The 22,195-nt window shown below is 43.7% G+C and overlaps 1 protein-coding gene and 1 pseudogene across 1 annotated transcript; both read right to left on the bottom strand.

Annotated features, from left to right (window-relative positions):
- Positions 1–2,233: 2,233 nt before the first annotated feature.
- LOC136510088 (guanosine nucleotide diphosphate dissociation inhibitor 2-like) lies at positions 2,234–8,556 on the bottom strand. Its single transcript, XM_066504655.1, has 13 exons — positions 8,280–8,556; positions 6,334–6,396; positions 6,112–6,195; positions 5,630–5,737; positions 5,347–5,519; positions 4,580–4,691; positions 4,382–4,462; positions 4,230–4,292; positions 4,047–4,148; positions 3,726–3,850; positions 3,388–3,598; positions 3,225–3,299; positions 2,234–2,811 (listed from the first exon to the last, which is right to left on the bottom strand). The coding sequence occupies exons 1-13, from the start codon at positions 8,364–8,366 to the stop codon at positions 2,758–2,760; spliced, it is 1,338 nt and encodes a 445-aa protein (XP_066360752.1). The 5' UTR covers positions 8,367–8,556; the 3' UTR covers positions 2,234–2,757.
- Positions 8,557–10,081: 1,525 nt separating this feature from the next.
- On the bottom strand, positions 10,082–14,498 carry LOC136512169 (guanosine nucleotide diphosphate dissociation inhibitor 2-like; annotated as a pseudogene).
- Positions 14,499–22,195: the final 7,697 nt, after the last annotated feature.

The raw sequence follows: 22,195 nt of genomic DNA, 5'->3' as shown, positions 1-22,195 counted from the left end.
CTAATTAGTCCATGATTTGACAACATAGTGCTACAGTAAACATACGTTGATGACAAATTAATTAGGCTTAAAAAATTCGTCTCAGAAATTAGCCTTCATCTATATAATTGGTTTTAAACCAACACCCCTACATACTTCATCCTGCCAAAACATCATGTGTACTCTACGACAGTGGCTTGTAACCAGAATAGAATGTGAGGCTAGCTCATCTAATTGGGTGGGAAATGAAGTTATACATCCGACCATTCAGTTTCGAGTTCTCGTCAATTCAGTATTCGGATGTCTACTTTTTTTCTTCTAAATAATTAACTAAAAGAACGTCAAGTTCTTCCTAGGTTGCTTAGTTTTTCTTTTAACGTACTAGCGTTTTTGAAGGTAGCATCACTCGTAGCAGCCAGAAAAGACAGATGATATATTTATAATATCGATAATGGTCTGTGCAAGGTGTCCGTACGCCAGGATGCACCTTGCTGGGCCCGTGGACCGACCCAACACTGCTCCTCTCACGGCTTCTCCATCTAAAAAAAACTGGACGCATTTGGCATTCCCTTTCCTCCTCGCCCGTTGCGGCCTTTGTTCTTATCCATTCGCGTCGATGACTTCGATACGAAGAGGTTGCGACAGTCGTGCCGTCAAGCTTTGCACACGCTACCGGCCATCGGCGCGTTGTCGAGCTCCACGCATGTGTCGCCGAGCCGGTGAGCCTCCACGACGGATGTTCCAGCAAGCAGGCGAGGGGAGGAGCTTCGTGTGAACCCCCCCCCCCCCCCCCCTCCTCGGCGAGCTGCCCCGCGCTGCTACCACGCCGGTGTCAAACTCCGCAACGACGAGTATCCATCTATCCAAGCAGCAAGGTGACATTAATTGCGTTGCAACCGCATATTGTAAGTGTATGTTCTAGGTATTTCAACTATTTCAAGTTGTTTATCTGGATAAAATACATCTAGATGTTGCATACTTCCCTCCGTTTGTGTTTACTTGTCAGCAACTTTTTACTGTAGCAAATTTGACCATCTGTTTTTTCTTCTAAAAAATTCTTAGATACTTCAATGTATATAACACTAATGAAGTATGTTCAATAAAGAATCATATATGTGAAAACTTGATGTATCTAAAAATTTTTTGCAGGAAAAAAACGTATGGTCAAAATTGCTACAGTAAAATTTCGGTGACGAGTAAACGAAAACGGAGGTAGTATGTTGTAATACATATAAAAAAATGTTTCATCTGTTTCAAACGCATGTTGCAAGTGTTTTATTTGGATGTTTATATGTTTCACACATATGTTGTAAGTGTATGTTTCAAATATTTTATTTATTTCAGACGTATGTTGCATCAAGTGTTTCATGTTTCAAATGCATATTCGATGAGGGCACACCCTGGGTGCCAGGGGATGGAGCGTGGCGAGCCGAGGGCCTGCGGACGGGACGAGTCAAGGGCTAGCGGATAGAGCGCATGGCGAGCCAGGAGCCTGCGGACGACGCACGACGCACTAGGGCAGGCGGACAGCCGCGCTGGAAAGCGGAGCGAGCCACACGCTATGGGAAAGCACGGCATGTCGCTCGTATCAGATGGTTACTGTGCCTCGTATCGAACGGCTGGAGCTACGTCCGGACGTTCTGAGTCCGATCGTCCAAGCGCTAGCCTCTCCGTTATAATATCTAGCCATTACAGTGACTCCGCAAAACCATAGTCTTTCCCATTCTAACCATGGAGGCAAGACAAGAATCAGTCATTCGCCCTGTTATCTTTAGCTTATTTAGAACTACTTTTCAGCTATGAAACAGCGTTTTTCCCTCGCAACGTTTCAGCATAAGCATCAGCATAAGTCAAACTTCAGCCTCAGCAAACACGGTGATTATCTTCGGAGCTGCAGCTCTCATCCCCTTGCTTGCTTGACACAACAAAACGGCCTTTTGATTGCGATGACACTGACACCACCAACACCAGCAACACCAGAACTTTTAGTCTCAACTAAACTGGTGTATAAAATAGAAATGAAATTCAACAAGACCCAAACCTTTCAACACCATATCATGTGCCACAAATTTCAGTCGCCAGACTCCACCTGCCAGAAAAAAAAATTTGCATAATTTGGCGAACAACCCCTATCACAAGAGCCAAAGGTCATGTTCTGACACATCAGACCAAAAAGATTTTTGGCATTCGTCCCTAAAAAATCTTTGAACAACTCGATGGGTGACAAACTTCGTTCAGCAGCATCAAGCAGAACTCGACAGTGAAGAACCCAAATTTACTGAACAGTTATGATACATCACAACCATGATGGTCACTGTATAACGTTTTACACCATTCGATCAACTAGTAAATAATAGAACCACCACCGTCCATCAACTTGAGTCAATATTGTCCATAGTTCTGCCAGCAACAAGTACCCAGTAGACGCAGTAGAACAAGCAGATCGGGCAGCGCTCAATAGCATCAAGCAGAACTCGACAGTAAAGAACCCAAATTTACTGAACAGTTATGATACATCACACAACCATGATGGTCACTGTATAGCGTTTTACACCATTCGATCAACTAGTAAATAATACAACCATCACCAACCATCAATTTGAGTCAATGTTGTGCATAGTTCTGCCAGCAACAAGTACCCAGTAGACATTTCGCAGAACAGTAGAAGGGGCATGATACAATCTGGACCGGAATAAACTCATACCAGCCATTCATTAAAGTTTCCATGTGCTGTCCCCGACAATGTGATCTTTGATAAACATGACATTATGACTGAAATCAGTATTCTTCAGCAGCACTAGCAGCACTCAGATCCACACTAAGATCCAAAGTCTGCAATGAGATCAGAGTTAGGATGCACATGTTTCATCCATATTTGCAACATAAAGTAGTAGATCGAGGAACTAGATTCATTAAATCTTGAAATTAGAGCATAGGCGACATTTTCCGTTAGCAAATATAAACAGTGGAAGTGTGGAACACACACAGTTCCGACTCTAGGTATCTAGATCTGCTCAAAATAAGGTGTGCTTCAAGTCATGATTAAACAATGCTCAGTTAGTTGTAACTACTCGATAAAAATATCACAGATACAGATTCACAAGTCTTCGTTTAATTGGACTTAAGTTAAAACTCAAAAAAAAATGTACTTAAGTTTGACCAACATTTTAGCACAGTACACTAACCAAAGACTACTGCAGGCTACATCACTCCAATCATAAAAATAAAGATGAAGTCCATGTTACCTTTCCAGTGATCATTGTATACATGTTCAGAACATCTGTTACAGTTGTCTCAAAATGTGTGGTGGCATCATAGCTCTGCACAGTGAAGCAGCCACAAAGATTTAGTAGAATGTTTAAACAGTGAAGTTAAATGTTCATTCTATTAGCATACTGCACATCTTACCGTCGAGACAAAGCAATTATCAAGAGATGGCTCATTCACTGGTTCATATCTGTCATAAATATCATAGAATATCTCATCTACAGAACCAAGTAGATCAATTCCAGGCTGTAGCTCAGACTGGGGATTATCAGTCTCTGCTTCTGCAGACACAAATGCAATGAACTTCCCTCTTGGCGCAACATTGTGCGTGTATGAGCAACAGAAAACATACCTAAAAAGAGGATATGGACAGAAATATCATAATTGTGTCAAGCATAGTGATCCACTTCATAGAAGTGTTTAAGTGAATCTAGTCATTAGTGAAACGAAAACTATTTCATCATGAGAGAAGGCCTCACATGTCTGATCTGCGTCCAAGTTGTTTCTGAGGTAAAATAATTTGGACCGAGTGGGACTCATTTGTATTAGGGATTGGGTGGCTCATGATAGCAATTGCACGTACAACTCTACCGATCTTCCTAACCTGTGGAGAAACATTAGTGTGGCAAAAAAATGAGGAAAAAAAGTTTAACAAAAACACCAGAAGGCCATATAATAACAAATACCTTCTCAAGATGGGGGAAAAAAGTTCAGTAAATTAGCTTGTCATCTAGCAAAATATAAGTATTTGGCACCAAAATGACCAAGCCCTTTAAAATCTGGATATAGAGAGTATTCACCTTGTTTGGTAAATACGAAGGATCACAGACCACCTTCTTGCACTTTGCAGTTTCACCTTCAGATGTGACACCACACACTTTCCCCTCCATATCGAATTCAACCTATAAAATGAGGCAACACAGGTAAAAAGGAGAGAATTTTCTAGGCATCCAAATTATGTGAAGAGAGGTGAAAAAGAAGACCTTGCACTCTGGCTTGTTTAACATGTAAGTACCACCATAAACAGCACTCAGTCGCGCAAAACCCTGTAGCCCAAAACAAGCACTGTGTCATCAACAGGGAACACAATGCCCACTCAAGAAGTATTGTATTAACAGATTCGATTTTGACTGACCTGTGGTAGCTCACCCAACCCATATAGTGGATAGATATATGGCGAGCCTCCTTGAAAGCGTGCAAGAGACTCTGAATATAGCTAAAAGCACACAATAGGTAAATATAACTGCACTATATAAAGGAATCATATTCAAACCATTAGGAAGCACACAAGTTTATCTATAGCAACTAGGAAGCAGCTTTGGCCAAGACTTACTTTCATCCTTTTCACTGTATCAAGTGCCGGTTCATCAAGATAACGATCATCTCTATGAAGAGCAAGTGCATGTCCAACGAAATCCACTGTATCATCACTTAAACCATATTTTCTGAAATACACATGGAACATGGAGTTACCTTTGTGCAGAAAGAGGTTAGTTATTTGCCATTGCAAAATTGCAATCCCAAAATGTGTAACTGACATGTGGATCATGGGCCCACATGTCATGAACACATTAAGGGGATTGGAACATGCATAGGTTGAATTTTACACAAGAACATAAAAGCAACATGCAAAAGAAATGTCTTTGCACAACATATGGAATAAACTGGTATCCATGTATAATCTGCGAGGCAGCAAAGTTCACAATGGATCTTGTAGGAGCACAACCCTGAATGGCTGAATGTAGCAAGAGTGCACTAGGAAAACCTTAGATGCTAACTACAACAAATTTAGTTCATAGGTACTGTAAGATGCAACACCAAGCAATGTCTACAATGGATTTGAAAATTCACAATAAGAATCATATTGGTGAGACACCCTAATACTACAGGTAAGTCATAACTCACACCTTTAAAAGGGTTATCCAGGTTTACAGGTATGTTATTTTTTTTTGTCTATGCAGGGGTGTGTGGTGGTGGTGGTGGGGTGTGTGTGGGTGGGTGGGGGGGGGGGGGGGGGGGGGGGGGGGGGGGTTACTGTTTTTCTATTAGAGTAAACTAGCAATGGAATGAGTATAATGCAACAAGCAGAGAGGTACTTACGCTATAAGTTCTCTAGTTGTCACCCTAGTAAGGTCCAATCCTTGATGTGTCCTTGGATCAGCTTCATTGTAATCTTGGACATAAATGAAGAAGTTCCTTGCTCTGCGCTTCTCAAATAGGCCCATCAAAGGGGACTTCAGAGCCTCCATATCAGTGGCAGGGACCTTGTAAATCTGATTGAATATAATAACAGAGAAAAGGCATGTTACCCTACTAGATCTAAGAAAATTTAGGAAACGTAATGTTGATGAAAAACAGGACGAGAACATAGACTGATGACTACCTTCCCTTTGCTGAAAACATAGCTCCCATCAACAGCTTTGAATGACAAGTACTTTGTCACATCAGTGTGGATGAGGGTTCGAACCAATGTCCCATTTGCCATCATAAACTGATATAACAGAAACAGTCTTTTTTTTAACAATGAATCAACTAAATCAACAAAAACATAATTATGGTACACGGTGGTATAAATAGTAAAAAAGGCAAACTATTAACAAATAAGTCATAAATCTAGCAGGAGTACTTCGCAGACTTCATTTTACAAACAGTTCTGCAAGGGATTTTCATAACTTTCTGAAGCAAAAATCAATACATAAATCACATTAAAAGACTACAAATGATTCCTACCAAGTCAAAATAATGCATGATCACAGGGTTTGTGTTATATTTATCATCTCGCAGGTATTTCCACAAATATCAGCTGTGCTGATAAAGGTGCTAAAAAGACATGTTTGCATAGGATAAAGGCTGTTGGTGTTGCACCTTTGGCACCATGTCCACATTGTAGTCTCTGCTTGCACCTAGATGTGCTGGGGGCTTGTCTTCCCCTCTAAACCTCTTCCAGAGCTATTCCAAAAGGTAGAGTGAAAAGCATGTCAGTCTAAAAGTTCCAGCAAAATCAATCAAAAGCTTTGTTATGACAAGAAATCGATGCACAAATCTAGAGCCCTCTGTACTTAAACAGAAGTTGTAGGAGTTGCTTACCTGATTAAGGTTGAGCGAGGTGGAATCTCCTCCATAGTAGTCATTTCTGTCCATATGCAAAACCTACAATATCATCGAAACCACGTCCTCAAAAGTGAATTTCCTACACTTACATGTAGACTTCAAATACCACACCTTAAGGAAGGTTCTAAAAATGGCATAAGGGTCAAAAGCAATTACAGACCAGGTGGCACAGAATAATTCAACTCATGCATACATGCATAATGCACTGAGAAAAGAGAGAGGTGTTTGCGAGGGGTTGTGGCAACTTCTGGATATCCTATGTACTCTTAAATTGACTCCTCATACAGCATTCTCATTATACATCCACTTAAAAGCTCTCTAATACAAGGCCCCATTGCCTGTTGGCACAACTCTAGCTCCAAGATTCACCTCAGATCTGGAGTTTGTATACCAAAATCAAGAACCTCGAGACTATAATTTGTCTAGAACTGAAAGAAACAACTCATCCGAACAACTTAAATGTACCCACAGCTCCAGATTCACAGATTTATGGAGCTAGGAATACCTAGCTCCAAAAAGTCCACACATTTATTGGAGCTGGAGCTCTGCTAAACAGGGCCAAAGCATCTCTACGTCATAAGGGTTCACTGTTTAATGAAAGGGACTTTTAATTCCATCCTTCTTGGTTTGGACTCTTGGTAGCTAGCTTATTAGAGACTAGTCGTGTTTGCATGGCGTCAGAGGTTGCCATGCTGCAAGATCAGAGCGCCACACTCGATTAGGATGTTATTTGTTTCGTGGCCAAACATTTGACTGTTGCACCTTGTTTGGCTGTTTGTTAGTGCATTTGGCTGAAAAAGCCCGCCAAGAGTGTGGCGGACATTTTGTCCGCCAAACTTCTAGCATGGCCGCACTTGCGGCTTGGTGGCAAAACAAACAACCCTTAACCTCTAGTGTTCCATTGCCAGCCCCATGTTCTAGATGACCTTCTCCCACAACACCATCTACCATGCCCCTAGCTGGTACCAGCTGCAGGTGGCTACTGTCACCAGCTCCACTGCTACCGTCAGCAGCTGAAGGCAACCTGGCATGCCCTACAACTCTGGTACGTTACCACCACCGCTGCTTCCTCACCTTACCCATTAACAACCAGGCTGCTACCAGGAAGCACCCATTCTACCAGCTGCCCCATAGTTGCTCAGCAGCAAACCTATGGTAACAACACCCATGCTGCCCCTGCCACAGCAGCACCAATACCAACCACAGTTCAGCTTCCTCCTTGAAGCTGAGGCCAAAGGTCAGGGTGGCTTGGGAAACCCAGAAATCCTAACCCTAACTTCTATCATCGACATCATTTTGCAAGTGACATGCTGCCACCTGTGTATGTGCAACAAATAGGGAAACCCACTTATTAGGATAATATGGAAATTGAAAAACATTGGTTTATGAAAAGCAACAAGTGTGGGCAAGCAACACAACGAAGTACAATTAGTTTGGGCAAGAATGGCCACCCTCCTCCCTCTCCTTAGTCCTCGCTTTAATTCGTATTACATGTTCTTCCACCGAATTGCTGGTAAACAGTACGATTAAGTGCCACTTCCCGATTAAGCACGGCTGCTTGCAGTAGAGAACCACTCCTTGCTAAGCTCAGACTATACTCAATTGCATCAATGGCTGGTCCGCCCCTATGGATCCACCAAGGGCTTAAGGAGCTGGGGGGCTCGTAGGTAGACGAACACTATAGATCAGCATACCACAGCAAAGCGAAGCATGCATCTAATCGCAGCGCGCAACGTCCAGATCAAAGGGGCTGGGGCACCCGATCTAGGAGCTCGTGTGCTCCAGCGACCCAGCCCACTCCAAGAGATGCAAGCGACCTTGGAGCACCGGACTTGTACGCGGAACCGAAATCCGAGCACGGCAGCTACGGATCATACTAGCGGCGGCTGTAGGGGAAGCGAGCGGGCGAGCGGCGGGCTCACCTTGAGGCCGTCGACCGAGAGGAGACCGCTGAGGATGCACTCCTTGAGCCCCGTGCCTAGCACGATCACGTCGTACTCCTCATCCATGGCTGGCTGCCAGGTGAAGCGGCGGCGACGGCGGCGAAGGGGAGATGACGCGGCGGAGAAGAGAAATGGAGTTGACGAAAGGAAGCGAACGGTGCGGCGCGTCGGGGGTGGGAATGGGATTCTGGCGATTGGGAATCCGAGAGGGAGGAGCCGGATGCCGGATGCCGGATGCCGCGGATGCGGATGGGATGCAGCTGGTCGCTTTCGAGCGCAGGTCCTCGGCTTACCAAATAATTGCGGCTCTCTTTTTTTTTTTTTTTTTTTTGTTTCCTAGCATACGTGTCATTCTCACTGTGAGCCGGACCGGCCGACCCGGTGGCCGCTGGCACCAGACTTACCTTCCAATACATTCTTGTTAAGAGATTTAGATTGACCGCATTTCAATTACCAGACACTAATATACCCGGTATCGTTATTTATTGTCACTACCTCCTAGTGTTAGCATTGGGTAATTTGTGTGCCTGCTACCTTCCTTGGATTAGGATCCTTCATCGGAATCGAACCCTAATTCTATGTCACCCATGACCACCAAGGTAGGCCCCTATCCTAGCATCGAAAGTGCACTGCAACAGAACCAAAACGCATAGGGATCAGATTCCGTATCATCGCTCATCGTGAGTTGTTTTAACTTGTATAAGCACATGTGCTGATGGATGAGAGAACTATCATAAGCCTTGTGAACAGAGCCGGAGCTTCCTTAGGGCCAAAGTGGGCCATGGCCCTACAAGATTTCTCAAGTAAATATTTAATTCTACCATTTAGTTGTTAAGAAAATGTTAATATGGTCCTACTATTGTTGATCACATTTGATTGGCCCCTTCCGTTCAAGTGTCCAAGCTCTGCCACTGCTCGTGGAACACTCCCGGACCCTCTCTTTGTGAGATTGAGTTTTAGTTGTCAAATCAAAGTGTTGGGTTGATGATTTCGAGTTAGAGAGCAAACCAAATCTTGAGCACATATCGAGTTTTATCAAGTATTCATGAAACATTTGTTACTCTTGGAAATGAAGCTCCTAGACAGCTAGACGTCACCCGGTGAGCTCCCATGCTCGTGGTGAGCCATGGGAAAGTCTATGAGGATTGCGATCTTGCCACAGAAGGAAAAAGATCAACTATGGAGAAGAGGAAAGTGGTTGTGAGGGACCTGGCATGAGCACGAACTTCGTGAGTTGCTCACTGACACCTCAACGGAGGCATAGGGTTCAAGTGGAACCCGAACTTGAGTTAAACAAATCATTTCTCTTATATTTTGAATTGCAATATTTCCTTTTCACTTGATCTACTTGGTTGTGTATGTTTTGTAAATGCATATACTTCGTGAACTTGTTATTGGACATCTTAAACTTGTGTTTGATCTCCCCGGGCGTAGTGAACTTCATGTTATTCTGTTGTTCTGCAGATGTTTTACAACATTGCGTGGAAGTTCCACACTATACTAACTGTTGCAAAGTTTCACATACTTTTATTTCTTATTAGGTCGTTTGTCCACCTTTTGTACTAGCATTTTCTTCTCTTGATGTATATAGGTACGGGACACTTCTTTGGGTGCCTTTATTTAAAAAATAAAAAGACCCACATCTAGGCGATACAAGAAGTCCCAAAACCATCTCGAATTCATAAAGCGGAACTAGGGTGCTTTGGGTCTCCCCTCTCCCATTAACTACTGAGGTATTTAGCGAAGAGCAAGAAACGGAAATGCTGATGTGCATATCTGAGAAGTGATCACGATACATTAGTGACAAGAACGAGCTGGTTCTAGCAAAACGTGAACACAGTTTAAAGTTATCCATCCGATCAATCATGTAAGGAACAAAGGAACCACCATCATCGTCCACTGTTCGCATAAACGGTCTCCAGCCCGTTTAAACACCATATAAATGATATACGGTGATATGCTGTTTCTGTCCGTTTAATCGGCTGCACCTGCAGCACAGTACTTTGGTAACCTGGCAAGCCACCAGGCAGGGCCTGTCTTACGTAAAGTATGGTATCTCGAGGAAATGCTATGTTTAATAGGAAAATCTCTAGTATTCTTCAGCAGCGCTGGCAGCGCTCAGGTCAACACTGAGATCAACGGTCTGCGAGACAGACATGCAGAGAGTTAAAGATGTGCACTCCATCTTTGAACCAGTAAACATAAAATAGTAACGTCAAACTGCTAATAATAAAGAGATAGATGTCTAGTTAGGGATTAATTTTGTTTTGAGGCAAATCATCTATTGCTGAGAAGGTTAACAAACAATTGACCATTCAGTGTAAAGCTAGCAAAATTCACTTGTAGATTTTGAACTCTCGGCCCAATACAACATTGAAGAAATTAATATTTGATACATGCATCTGCTTTGCTGACCACAAAAAATAAGTAAAAAGAGACATGACATGAACCTTACCTTTCCAGTAATCACTGTGTACATACTAAGAACATCTGTCACAGTTGTCTCAAAGTGTGTAGTAGCATCATAACTCTGCAAAGAAAGCTTCCATAAACATCTAAAATATCTGAGACTTGTAATCACTTTGTTATTACAGAATGCTAAACTTACCGTTGAAACAAAGCAATTATCAAGAGATGGTTCATTGACAGGTTCGTATCTGTCATACATATCAAAAAACAGTTCATCTACTTGGCCAAGTAGATCAATTCCAGGCTTTAGTTCGGACTGCAGATTATCGGTCTCAGCTTCCGCAGACACAAATGCAATGAACTTCCCTTTTGGCGCAACATTATGTGTATATGAGCAACAGAACACATACCTAAGAAACATTTTCAGAATGCATGTCACAACCAAACGATGCAAACTGAATTTAGGCACTCAGCCAATGAAAACTATTTGAAATACGAGTAAGAGACCCACATGTCTGACTTGCGCCCAAGTTGCTTCTGCGGCAAAATAATCTGAATCGAGTGGGACTCATTTGTGTTTGGAATTGGGTGGCTCATAATAGCGATTGCACGTGCAACTTTTCCAATCTTCCTTACCTATTCACAAACACAAAGTGAACCCCAAAGCAGGAGAGCACCAGGAAAGCAGTCAACAGAGATATTGTAGCAGGAAGGTTTAAAATTCAAGTAAATTTGGTTGACATATATCAAGATTTCAGTGAATTCCTCCTACACATAAACAAAGTAATTCAATTTTATATGGGCAGTGGCATTTACCTTGCTAGGCAAGTAAGAAGGATCACAGACAACTTTTTTGCATTTAGCCGTTTCACCTTCTGAAGTAACACCACACACTTTCCCTTCCATATCAAATTCAACCTGCAAACGATATAGTGAAATCAGAAAAGAGCATATTTGATAAGTTGTTTTCGCAGACTATGATAATTAGGAGTAAAAAAGGGTCAAGCCACTACCTTGCACTCTGGTTTATTTAACATATATGTACCACCATAAACAGCACTTAGACGTGCAAAAGCCTAAACCATAAGATATCACCTTAGCATGGAAGCTTCTTAGAAGCATCAAAGTGACTAAAGTCAGGGAAAGGAATTGAGAAACAACTGACCTGTGGCAGCTCACCCAAACCATATAATGGATAAATATAAGGCGAGCCTCCTTGAAAACGTGCAAGAGACTCGGCATAAAGCTAAGAGAAGATAGCCAATGAAATTTTATCATGTTCCCATCCAAGAATACTGATGCATATGCCAGGAAGTAGATTTGACAAAATTACAATATAATATGAAAAAGGAACAATAGTTTAACAAATTTTCACTCAAAACATACCTTCATCCTTTTTACAGTATCAAGGGCTGGTTCATTTAGGTAACGATCATCCCTGTGCAGAGCGAGTGCGTGGCCAATAAAATCCAGTGTCATCACTCAATCCATGTTTCCTGAAAACAAAATGACAAATAAGGTTACTTATAATGTAGGACAGCAGGAGGACATGCCAAGTATTATACATCCTCTTTAAAGTTTTTAAGAAAAAGTGTAGCATTTAGAAGTTGAACGGTTATAGCAGTTTTGTTTAGCTGTTCATCAATATAACACTACAACAATTAACTTGTGTACATTATTGATGCACAAAATATCATCATACTGTATGAAAGCAGAAAGAGGCCAAAGTAGATGAAGAATCATATAAGATCCATACAGCAACATGAGGCGGAGTGATACAAGAATCATACAACACATAATAACATGGCAACAAGGAACAACAATCACAGCAACTACTATGATGCCAGGATGGTCAAGATACTCACGAAATCAATTCTCTAGTTGTAATCCTTGTGAGGTCCAACCCCTGATGTGTTACTGGATCAGCTTCATTGTAATTTTGGACATAAACAAAAAAGTTCCTTGCTCTACGTTTCTCAAATAGACCCATCAAAGGAGATTTTAGAGCCTCCATGTCGGTGGCAGGAACCTTGTGGATCTGATGAAAATGAAAATAAGGCAGCATGATTAGAATATAGAAACCACTTGTGAGAAACCCAGAAAAATCTGAACTTACAAGATAGAACTAGGATGGATGAGTGTAAACTCAAGACATTACCTTCCCTTTGCTGAAGACATAGCTTCCATGAACAGCTTTGAATGACAAATATTTTGTCACATCAGTGTGAACGAGAGTACGGACCAAAGTACCGTTCGCCATCATAAACTGGTCAGAGAAAGAGAGTTTGATATCGACATACTTTATCATCAAGAAATTAACATAAGCATATATATTGATTGTAGGTTTGAAGCATTTCATGGGCTGAATTCTAAATAAAACTATTGTTCTTTAACAACACTAAAAATAAATGCATTGACATGAAACGCTATCTGGACCAGGGTTCCAGTCAGGACGAGACTAAGCAGCACAAAGGATGTATATGGTATTGTAACAAATATATAAAACAATTAAGGAACTAATTAGTGCGCAAGAATATGAAAATATATGTATGATGAGGCTGTGGCAAGAAATAATAAGCACATAGATAGCTACAATCCATGGGGGGTTATCACACCTTTGGAACCATGTCTACATTGTAATCTCTGCTCGCACCTAGATGTGCCGGTGGCTTGTCTTCCCCTCTAAACCTCTTCCAGAGCTGTTCACAAAGAAGATAAGGGTGATTAAAGGGAATACAATGGAAAATAAGAGAGTACTTCATCAGTCATTAACTACACAAACCAACTGAACGAGAAGCCAACACACACACAAAACTGGATCATATTACTCAGTACATGTTTCAGTTTCAAAAAGAACAAAAATCATAGATTTATAGGTTCTTGCCTGATTCAGGTTTAGGGAGGTGGAATCTCCTCCATAGTAGTCATTTCTATCCATGTGTAGAACCTGCAAAGGCATCACACAAAATTCTTCAGAATCCATTAAAAAAGGAATCCACCATTGGTCAAGTTAAAGCAGTAAGTTGACTATTAAACTTAAGCAGCTTTCTCCCTCCTTTCAGTTACCCCCGTCTCACCTCACTGATACCAGAGGATAGATGCCATCTTATCGTCTTAAAGGATGGGAACAGCATTTTTAAGTCACAGAAACAAAAAAGTACGATAGATCAGAATTCAAAGCAATGAATCTCACTTGAATCTAAATAGTTGTTCCTAGTAGATTAGTTGTCTCTTCATTTAAGAATCTAACCTTGCCCTGATCTTTCCGGTCTACAGAATTCAAGAAATTGTGGCAACACTCGCAGGATTTCACGATGTTCTGCATCAACTGGATAACTCTCCAGACCAATGCCAGGAGCCAGATGGAGCCAGATGCGCAGATAGCTTAGACAAGCACCCATCCGAGCGCACCAGTCCCGGATCAGACAGGGGCCAGACCAGCGCCGCCTGATCTACTACCACGACGCACTCTACTACCGGACCCCCCGCGCAGGCCCCGAGCGGCGTCTGGGTACGGGGGGAGAGTGGCGGATCGGACTCGGGGACCGGAGTGAGAGGTCCGAGTGTCGTTACCGGGAGGCGGGGTGGTCGGTGCTCACCTTGAGGCCATCGACGGAGAGGAGGCCGCTGAGGATGCACTCCTTGAGCCCCGTGCCCAGAACGATCACGTCGTACTCCTCGTCCATGGCCGCTCGGCGTCGGCGGGTCCGGGTTCTCCGGGAGCAAAAGCGAGCGGAGTGGCGGCGACGCGGGCGCGGCGATGCGGAGACGAGGAGTGCTGGAATCGAGTTGAAGCAACGGCGTCGCAGGTGATTTTTTTTTTATTATTTTTAACATTTTTTTAAACTATTTTTAATTATTCTTTTTTTCAAAACTAAGCCGCGTCTATTCGTCGCGCCGCGAACTCACGTTGCCGCGCCATGTATGAGGCGCGATAGGAGCGGTGACGTGGCAGCGACAGAGCCGCTGAACGCTGACGTGGCCGAGGCTGCCACGCAGATGTGGACCGGCGGCAAGCCCACGGCAAGATAGGCGAGCAGAGGTAAGGAGCGGAGCGAGGTCGGTTAAAGATTCGGTCTCGTGTTTTCCAGCACGGCGCGACGAGCTGGCGGCCCCTCTCGCCCACGCCTACATTCAGCGCGTGTTTAGTTCCCTGAATTTGGGAATTTGGGCTACCGTAGCACTTTCGTTTTTATTTGGCAAATAGTATTCAATCATGGACTAATTAGGCTCAAAACGTTCGTGTCGCAATTTCCAACCAAACTATATAATTAGTTTTTTTTCATCTATATTTAATACTCCATATATGTATCGCAAGATTCGATGGCTGTAGCACCTTTTAGAAATTTACGGTGAAAACTAAACACACGCTCACACACACGGTCAGTAACGCAATACGTGATTTGATGCATGGCGCTGACAGGCAGGCCAGTGACCGTGTGTCAATGTACACACGCGTGGGTACTGCCAGTGCCGGTCCTGTGTTTTATAGGTCCTGGAGCGGCACACGCAATCAGGGGCCGACAGGCAGGCCAGTGACCGTGTGTCAATGTACACACGCGTGGGTACTGCCAGTGCCGGTCCTGTGTTTTATAGGTCCTGGAGCGGCACACGCAATCAGGGGCCCTGATACAGCCATCTTAATAACAAATAATACTATATGATTATATATTAAATGTTACAAATAAACACTTGAAATATATAAGCAATATTTTATGAAATAATTTATTTGTATTTAGTATCATTCGAAATCTTGTTTGGTGTTGCATATAAATAGACATATTTAATTTAGGACAAAAGTTAAACGATTTACTGCTTCTATTTCAAATTATAAGAATTTTTTGTTTTAGATTCATAACCTTTTGCTACGCATCTAGATATATGGTATGTTAAGAAAACATCTTATAATTTGAGACGGAGGCAAGCGAACGCTCGACCAGTTGGTCTGGCTGTGCGCTTTGCACCCTGTCGCCCAGAGTTCGAACCCCCTCGGGGGCGGATTTGTTGACCGGAGGAGACGCAATTTATTTGCGCATTAAAAAAAATCCTCTCGTCTGCCTCACGTCAAGCATAGGTCTAAGGCGAGCCCAGTCTCACAGGAGCTGCAGTGCCGCTGTGTGTGGGTGGGGCAGAGATTCGGGGTTTTTTTAGATCTGCATGAGAATGTCTTTTTCTAAAGCACGATGCCTAGGGGTTGTCTTACCCCGCAGGTCGAGTTTTTTTTAATTTAAAACTGAGGAAGTATAGTTTACATTGCAATTGAGGAAGTACATATTAAATCACCTTAAAATTCCTTTTAAAATTCATTTATGCAAAATTATCACTGATCTAATAATAAACACTTGAACTTTAACCTTCATTATTTATGCAAAGTTGATCATCCATTTAGCACTACCGGAGGAATTAGCGATTGAGGATGGCCATTGGATTCATAAATCTAGAGAGGAGGATGTGCGGGCGTGCAAGATTCCAAGACCGCACCAGCGCGCGTTCTACTTTTTTTAGCAAAGCGTTAGCGTTCTACTGGCTGGTTAGCTGCTGCTCAAAGCTCTACTACATCCAACACATGGCTGCTGGGGCCCTTTGGTATCGAAGGTGTATAGAGTACTCACGCAATACGTACTATACTCCCATACTCCTAAGTCTTTGGCCTCCAAAGTCTAAACCGCATACGGACCGGTTGGAGATGGATGGATCATAATGAGGCCCTGAGCTATGCTCGCCTGCCTGTCAGCGTCATGCGTCAAATCACGTCCTGCGTTGCTGACCGTGTGTGTGAATGCAGGCGTGGGGGGAGGGGGCGCCAGCTCGTCGCGACACCGCGCTCGAAAACACGAGACCGAATGTTTGACCGACCTCGCTCCGCTCCTGACCTCTGCTCGCCTGCCTGTCTTGCCGCGGGCTTGCCACGTCATGCTCCGTGGCGCATCAGTGTTGCGTCCAGATCCGCGGCGCGGTAACCCCGACCACGTCAGTGTTTAGCGGCCCTGTCGCTGCCACGTCACCGCTCCTACCGCGCCCCCATGCATGACGCAACAATGTGATTTCGCCGCGCCATGCGAATAGACGCGGTTGAAAAAAATAAATAGTATTAGAATTAAAAATAGTTTTAAAAAAGTGTAAAAAAATCTCGCAGGTGGGGAGGGTAGTAAAGTAGGGCCGTGGGGTGCGGGAGTCCGGACTAGGGAGGGACGGAGCGGTGCGTGTGCCGTGTGCCGTGTGCCGGTGTGCGTCACCGATTTGCCCGGAACACGGTGCGCAGTCTTGCAATTTTGCAAACTACCGGCAGTGTCGTGCGATAATTGCACGCGAGGGCTTTGCCGAGATGCGCGCTGTCTCTCCCTCTCTATCTGCCTCTCTCTGGTGTGACTCAGTGAGTGGTGACGATGTTTCGTGGCGTCTTTGCCGCTTTCGGCGACGCCGGCCAGCGTGGTCGAGTAGTGCTCGAGCACATGGCAATGGATCCGAGGACTGAGGTTGCCTTGTACATGGGCCGGCTCAGACCGGCGCCGTGTAAGGTCAAGGTCGGATATTCTGACTGGGCCGGCTTTGGGTTTAAAGGCCAGTCTGCTAGGCTAAATATTTCTTCTTCTTCAACAAATGACGGTGGCCTGTCTCAGAAATGCTTCGATTGTATTTGTTTTTCCTTCCAAATTAAAATTAGCTTATTTGAATGAAATTCAACTACGGATCGATTTGTTAGGTTCATCTCATTCAATTCAGTTTGAAATTGGATTTCAAACAATACAAGAGACTACAATAAATAAGAATATACAACCTATGTTCTAGATTATAAGACGTTTTGGCTTTTTCTAATACATTGTTTATGAGAAATACGATGATTTCACTAAATTCATAAAATAAACTTATGACACATCACATTACAAGAATAAGTTGGTTCCTTGAATCAAACACGTGAAACTAAGGTGGTGTTTGGTTGGACTCTATAAATGGTGAGGTAAATGAGATCCAATTGCAACGCCTAATGCTTACTACACTGTAATCAGAAGCGGAGATTGTTTGTTTGCTCGTGGTCGTGGTTTCAACTTACATCCACGTGTTTGGTTCAGAACTAAGATAATCGAAGAATCCCATTTTGAACTTAACTTGCCATGCTTGGACACAAGGCTTTGGCTGGTGCCGGTGACCGCGAAGGTGCGCTGAAGTCCCTCATTGCAGAAACATAAAATCGAGGGGGGCCAGATATAGGAAGCTGAGGTGAAGCAGAATGGCTAGGACATCATATTGATCCTAAATCTAGGGGTAGAAACTGGCCAATGGCCCCAAGTCACCGAGAAGATGAAGAGGAGGGAGAGGTTCACATACGTCTAGGTCGAGGAGGATACCATGCAAGAAATCCAAACCATGGCGGGGTTAGCGGCAAAGCGTCGATGATGCACTAGAGGCATGGCGGCGTATGGACACGAGGACGAGGTCTTTTGTTCAGTGCCTCGAGTGAGGATTTTTCTTGCGGGCTTGCTAGCACCCGAACGTCCGGACGAATGGGGCATCCAGACACCCACACCTATAGCCATTTTTCGCACGTCCACGTGGGGCCCACGTCACCCCGAACGTCATGAGCATCGAGAAAGAGGGAGGGGCAGCAGATGTCCAGCCGGTGCTAGGAGGAGGAAACACCAAGGCGGGACAACATAAAGCGCGCAGGGAGAAGTAATATTTGATCTACTTTTGAAACATCTAGATGCAACACTTGCAACATACGTCTGAAGGCAGATAAAACACTCGAGCGTCTGAAACACTTGTGTAAAACCCTTGAAAAATACTTGAAAACTATTGGAAACATATGCAACATCCAGATGAAACACTTGCAAATATGAGTATGAAAACACCTAGAACATTTGAAACATATGTTTGCAACATGCATGTACATGCAACATTCAGATCTACTTTTATAATATCTAGATAAAACGCTTGCAACATACATCTGTAACAGATGAAACATTTGGAACATACACTTGAAATATACATGTATAGCCATTACAACTGTGCAACATCCCGATCTACTTTTGTAACATCAATATACAATACTTGCAATATACCTCTAAAACATCTAAAACACTTGAAACATACTCTTACAACATGCGCTTTCAGCATAACATCTACTTGCTGCTTGGATGAATGGAAGCTCATCGACGCGGAGCTCAATGCCGTGGAGTGGGGGGAGATACTAGCGAGCGGACGATTATGCAGCCCTAATGGGCCATTCTCGTACGTGTAGTGCAACCGATGCGTGCGACTTGGCCGGTCGAGCCGTCGTCGAGGAGCTCCGGGAGCAGGAGTTTTGGCTCCGCACCAAGCTGCTAGAGCATAAGATCCTCAAGGAGGCAATCATCATTGTGTTGTTCCTCGAGACCGATGTCGTGGCTCCAAGTCGAGAATGTGTGCCTCCGCCCAAGCTTGACGCTACCAGGAACAGCCAGCAGCGGGTGGTTGAGTTGGAGAAGGAGGTGGTGGAATAGTTTTTTTAAGAAGCCAGGAGCAGGCTTCATATTAGGCTCCACAGGCCCACGAAAGGCGTGTCCGGAGCATCGGATGCCTTGAAGAGAGCATTACCGTTTTCTTGCGACTATGTGAGGGGGTCAGATAGCGCTGAAAGACAAGTGGTATCGGCATTGTGTTTGGCCATTTATCCATTAACATTGTGATCCGTTATAAGAAGACATAACCTAACACAAAGCAGTGGGATCAGTTTGTGCCTGAACCTATTATGGGCTAAAAAGGCCCAACCAAACAACATTTAAGTTTGGGTTTTTTGGATTGGGACCATTACAATTTTCGAAGCATGGAGAAACACCATTACTTTCACCTATTTTGAAGCATACCATCGCAATTCTTTGTTCCTCACAAAAATACCATAGAATACTTATGAGGATGATATGGGCCTAGTTGCAGGCGTATACAACGACGTGTATTCTCGTATGGACTCAAATGCCCTCGGCTCCAAGTGAATAGGGTCCATGGTAGCCCCCTCTCTCTATCACTGACGTACGGACCCCACATGTCATCTTCTTCCTCCTCTTCCTATCTTCTTCCTCCTCTTCCCATCTTCTCCAAGACGGCCATCATAGCAATGACAGGTGTGGTCGAACTGCCCAAAATAACGCACTTACGGAGGCGCTTGTCTTCCACCAAACACTAAGCACCCCGTAAGCATGTTGTAGCTGGCGGTTTCCATTGGGCATACCCCAAGGGAGAACTCGAAAGATCCACATTTTTTCTAAGGATCCAATAATGAGAACGAGCTACAATACTTAATACATTTCATACATCCAGAGTTCTTAGAAATTCATTATTACATTGCCAAATGTCAAGAGTGTAGAATATTAAACAACAGAATTAAAAATAAGCATCTAGCGATAATAAACAAGGATTCATCTGTGCCCACCAGAAGAATTCTTCACACAATGGTACTACTCAAGCATTACCTTCAACAAGTGAAGCGCCATCGATAGAGGTATCATACACTAAAAATGGTGTAGCGCATAGACGTGGCCATACACCATGGCGGGGTCTGGCCGCGGCAACACCGACGCCGGCGAAATCACTTAACACCACGCTACCATCACTACCTAGACTCCATGCCTAGCGTACTGGTAACATCCCAGAGGTCCTAGACATACCCGTTCCACTCCCAAATGAGCCAACCACGTACACCGCATCTACACTATGTTCGCTAGAGGCGACCACGCGCTCCGACGAGCCTTGGCCCTAACCGGCTCAATCACCTACCCTAGGAGCAAGAGGACCTCACTAGATATGTGTAGGACAGACTTGAAGACATCACAGGGCTCGACAAGATGGTTGGCCATGAGCGTGGGGTGGCTCCGGTTCACGCCGACTACGCCGACTAGGCTTGCTGGCGCGATGCACGTGCATGCGTGAGCGTGTGCTAGGGCATGACAATGGTGGTGTAGACCTATGCGCGCGTGCGCGCCAGGGGTAGGCCAGTGCAGCACCCAAGCCGAACCGAACCCGGTGACCGTGGCCAGACGCTGGCACCAATCAACGTGTCTTGCACGCTTTTTAAAGCATCCCAAAAACCTACCTCAATGCTTCAATTGCTAAACCAACTATTTTATGCTTGAGATGGTATATCAAGCTACTAAAACAAACCCTAAGACCATGCCACTACTTAGCCCGATTCTTCTACGAAAATTATCAATCTTAGCTTCGTCAACCCATTCTCCGACTTAAGAAAATAGCTAAGTTTGTTCGGATTCGCATCAACTTCGATTTCCAAGCTATTAAGCAAGCTATCTAGCGAATCATGTTCTTGACCGCAAGTATTTCATTGCCACCTACAAAGTTTGTACTACAAACTTTATTAAAGTGCCTAGTATGCATTCTATAACATTTTTGTTCAATAAAAATTCATTTAGAACTCTAATCGATATAACATGACATAAAATATAACATTTGTTTCGTGTTTCTGATTAATGTTTCAAGTCACAGGAATTTATTTACACATTATATTTCATATATTTAAACATAAGTATGATGCTCATATAGTGTTTTAGCAAAAGATTGTACAATATAACACCGAGGGTGTTACAAATCTACCCCCCTAAAACAAAATCTTGACCCGAGATTTCGTGTGCCTAGTGTGGGAATGAGATAGGAAATACATTTCAACATAACAACTACTCATCAGAACCAGAGAGAAGGTGGGGGTAATGCTTCAATATGTAGCTCTCTTGTTCCCACGTGGCCTCCTCCTCTGAGTGGTTTTACCACTGCACCTTGTAGAACTTCACCACACTGTTCCTTGTCACTCTTTCCTTTTTTATCCAAAATTTTGACAGGGTGCTAAATATAAGTCAAATTAGGCTAGAGTGGAAGTCCTTCAATTTCCATAGCTTCATCAGGAACCCACAAACATTTCTTCAATTGCGATACATGAAACACATCGTGTACCACCGATAAATATATCGGGAAGCTAGAGACAATAAGCAACTAGGCCACACTGTGCCAAAACCTTGTAAGGACCCACATATCAAGGGGCTACCCTGCCATGGATACTAAACCGATGCACCTCTCTTATAGGAGACACCTTGAGGTACATATAATCTCCAACTACAAACTGCAAGGGCCTTCTTCGCTTGTCCGTATAGGCTTTTTGTCGACTCTGAGCGGCCTTCAAATGACTCTGAATAATGATGACATGCTCTTGAGCCTCTTTGATGAAATCAGGCCCAAAATATCCACGGTTGAAAGGTCCTTATGTGTCTTTGGTAATTGAGTGACAACCTAGGTGGACTAATTATGTTTATGTGAGATACATAGGTGATTAGTCCACAGGTACATATGTGTGAGCAACATATGCCATGAAGGTGAAAATGGCTTGGAGATGTTACAAAGCTCACACATGTGATGATGAAGGAGCTCATTGCAAATGAGACATGACATTGAGTCATGTGATCAAGGTGGAGAAGATCAAGACAAGACTTGGCTTGATGGACCGGTTG

This window comes from Miscanthus floridulus, chromosome 16, assembly GCF_019320115.1.
Source record: "Miscanthus floridulus cultivar M001 chromosome 16, ASM1932011v1, whole genome shotgun sequence".
NCBI classification, from domain to species: domain Eukaryota; kingdom Viridiplantae; phylum Streptophyta; class Magnoliopsida; order Poales; family Poaceae; genus Miscanthus; species Miscanthus floridulus.
The sequence above is the reverse complement of the archived record's forward strand: the minus strand, read 5'-3'. Positions and strand labels throughout refer to the sequence as shown.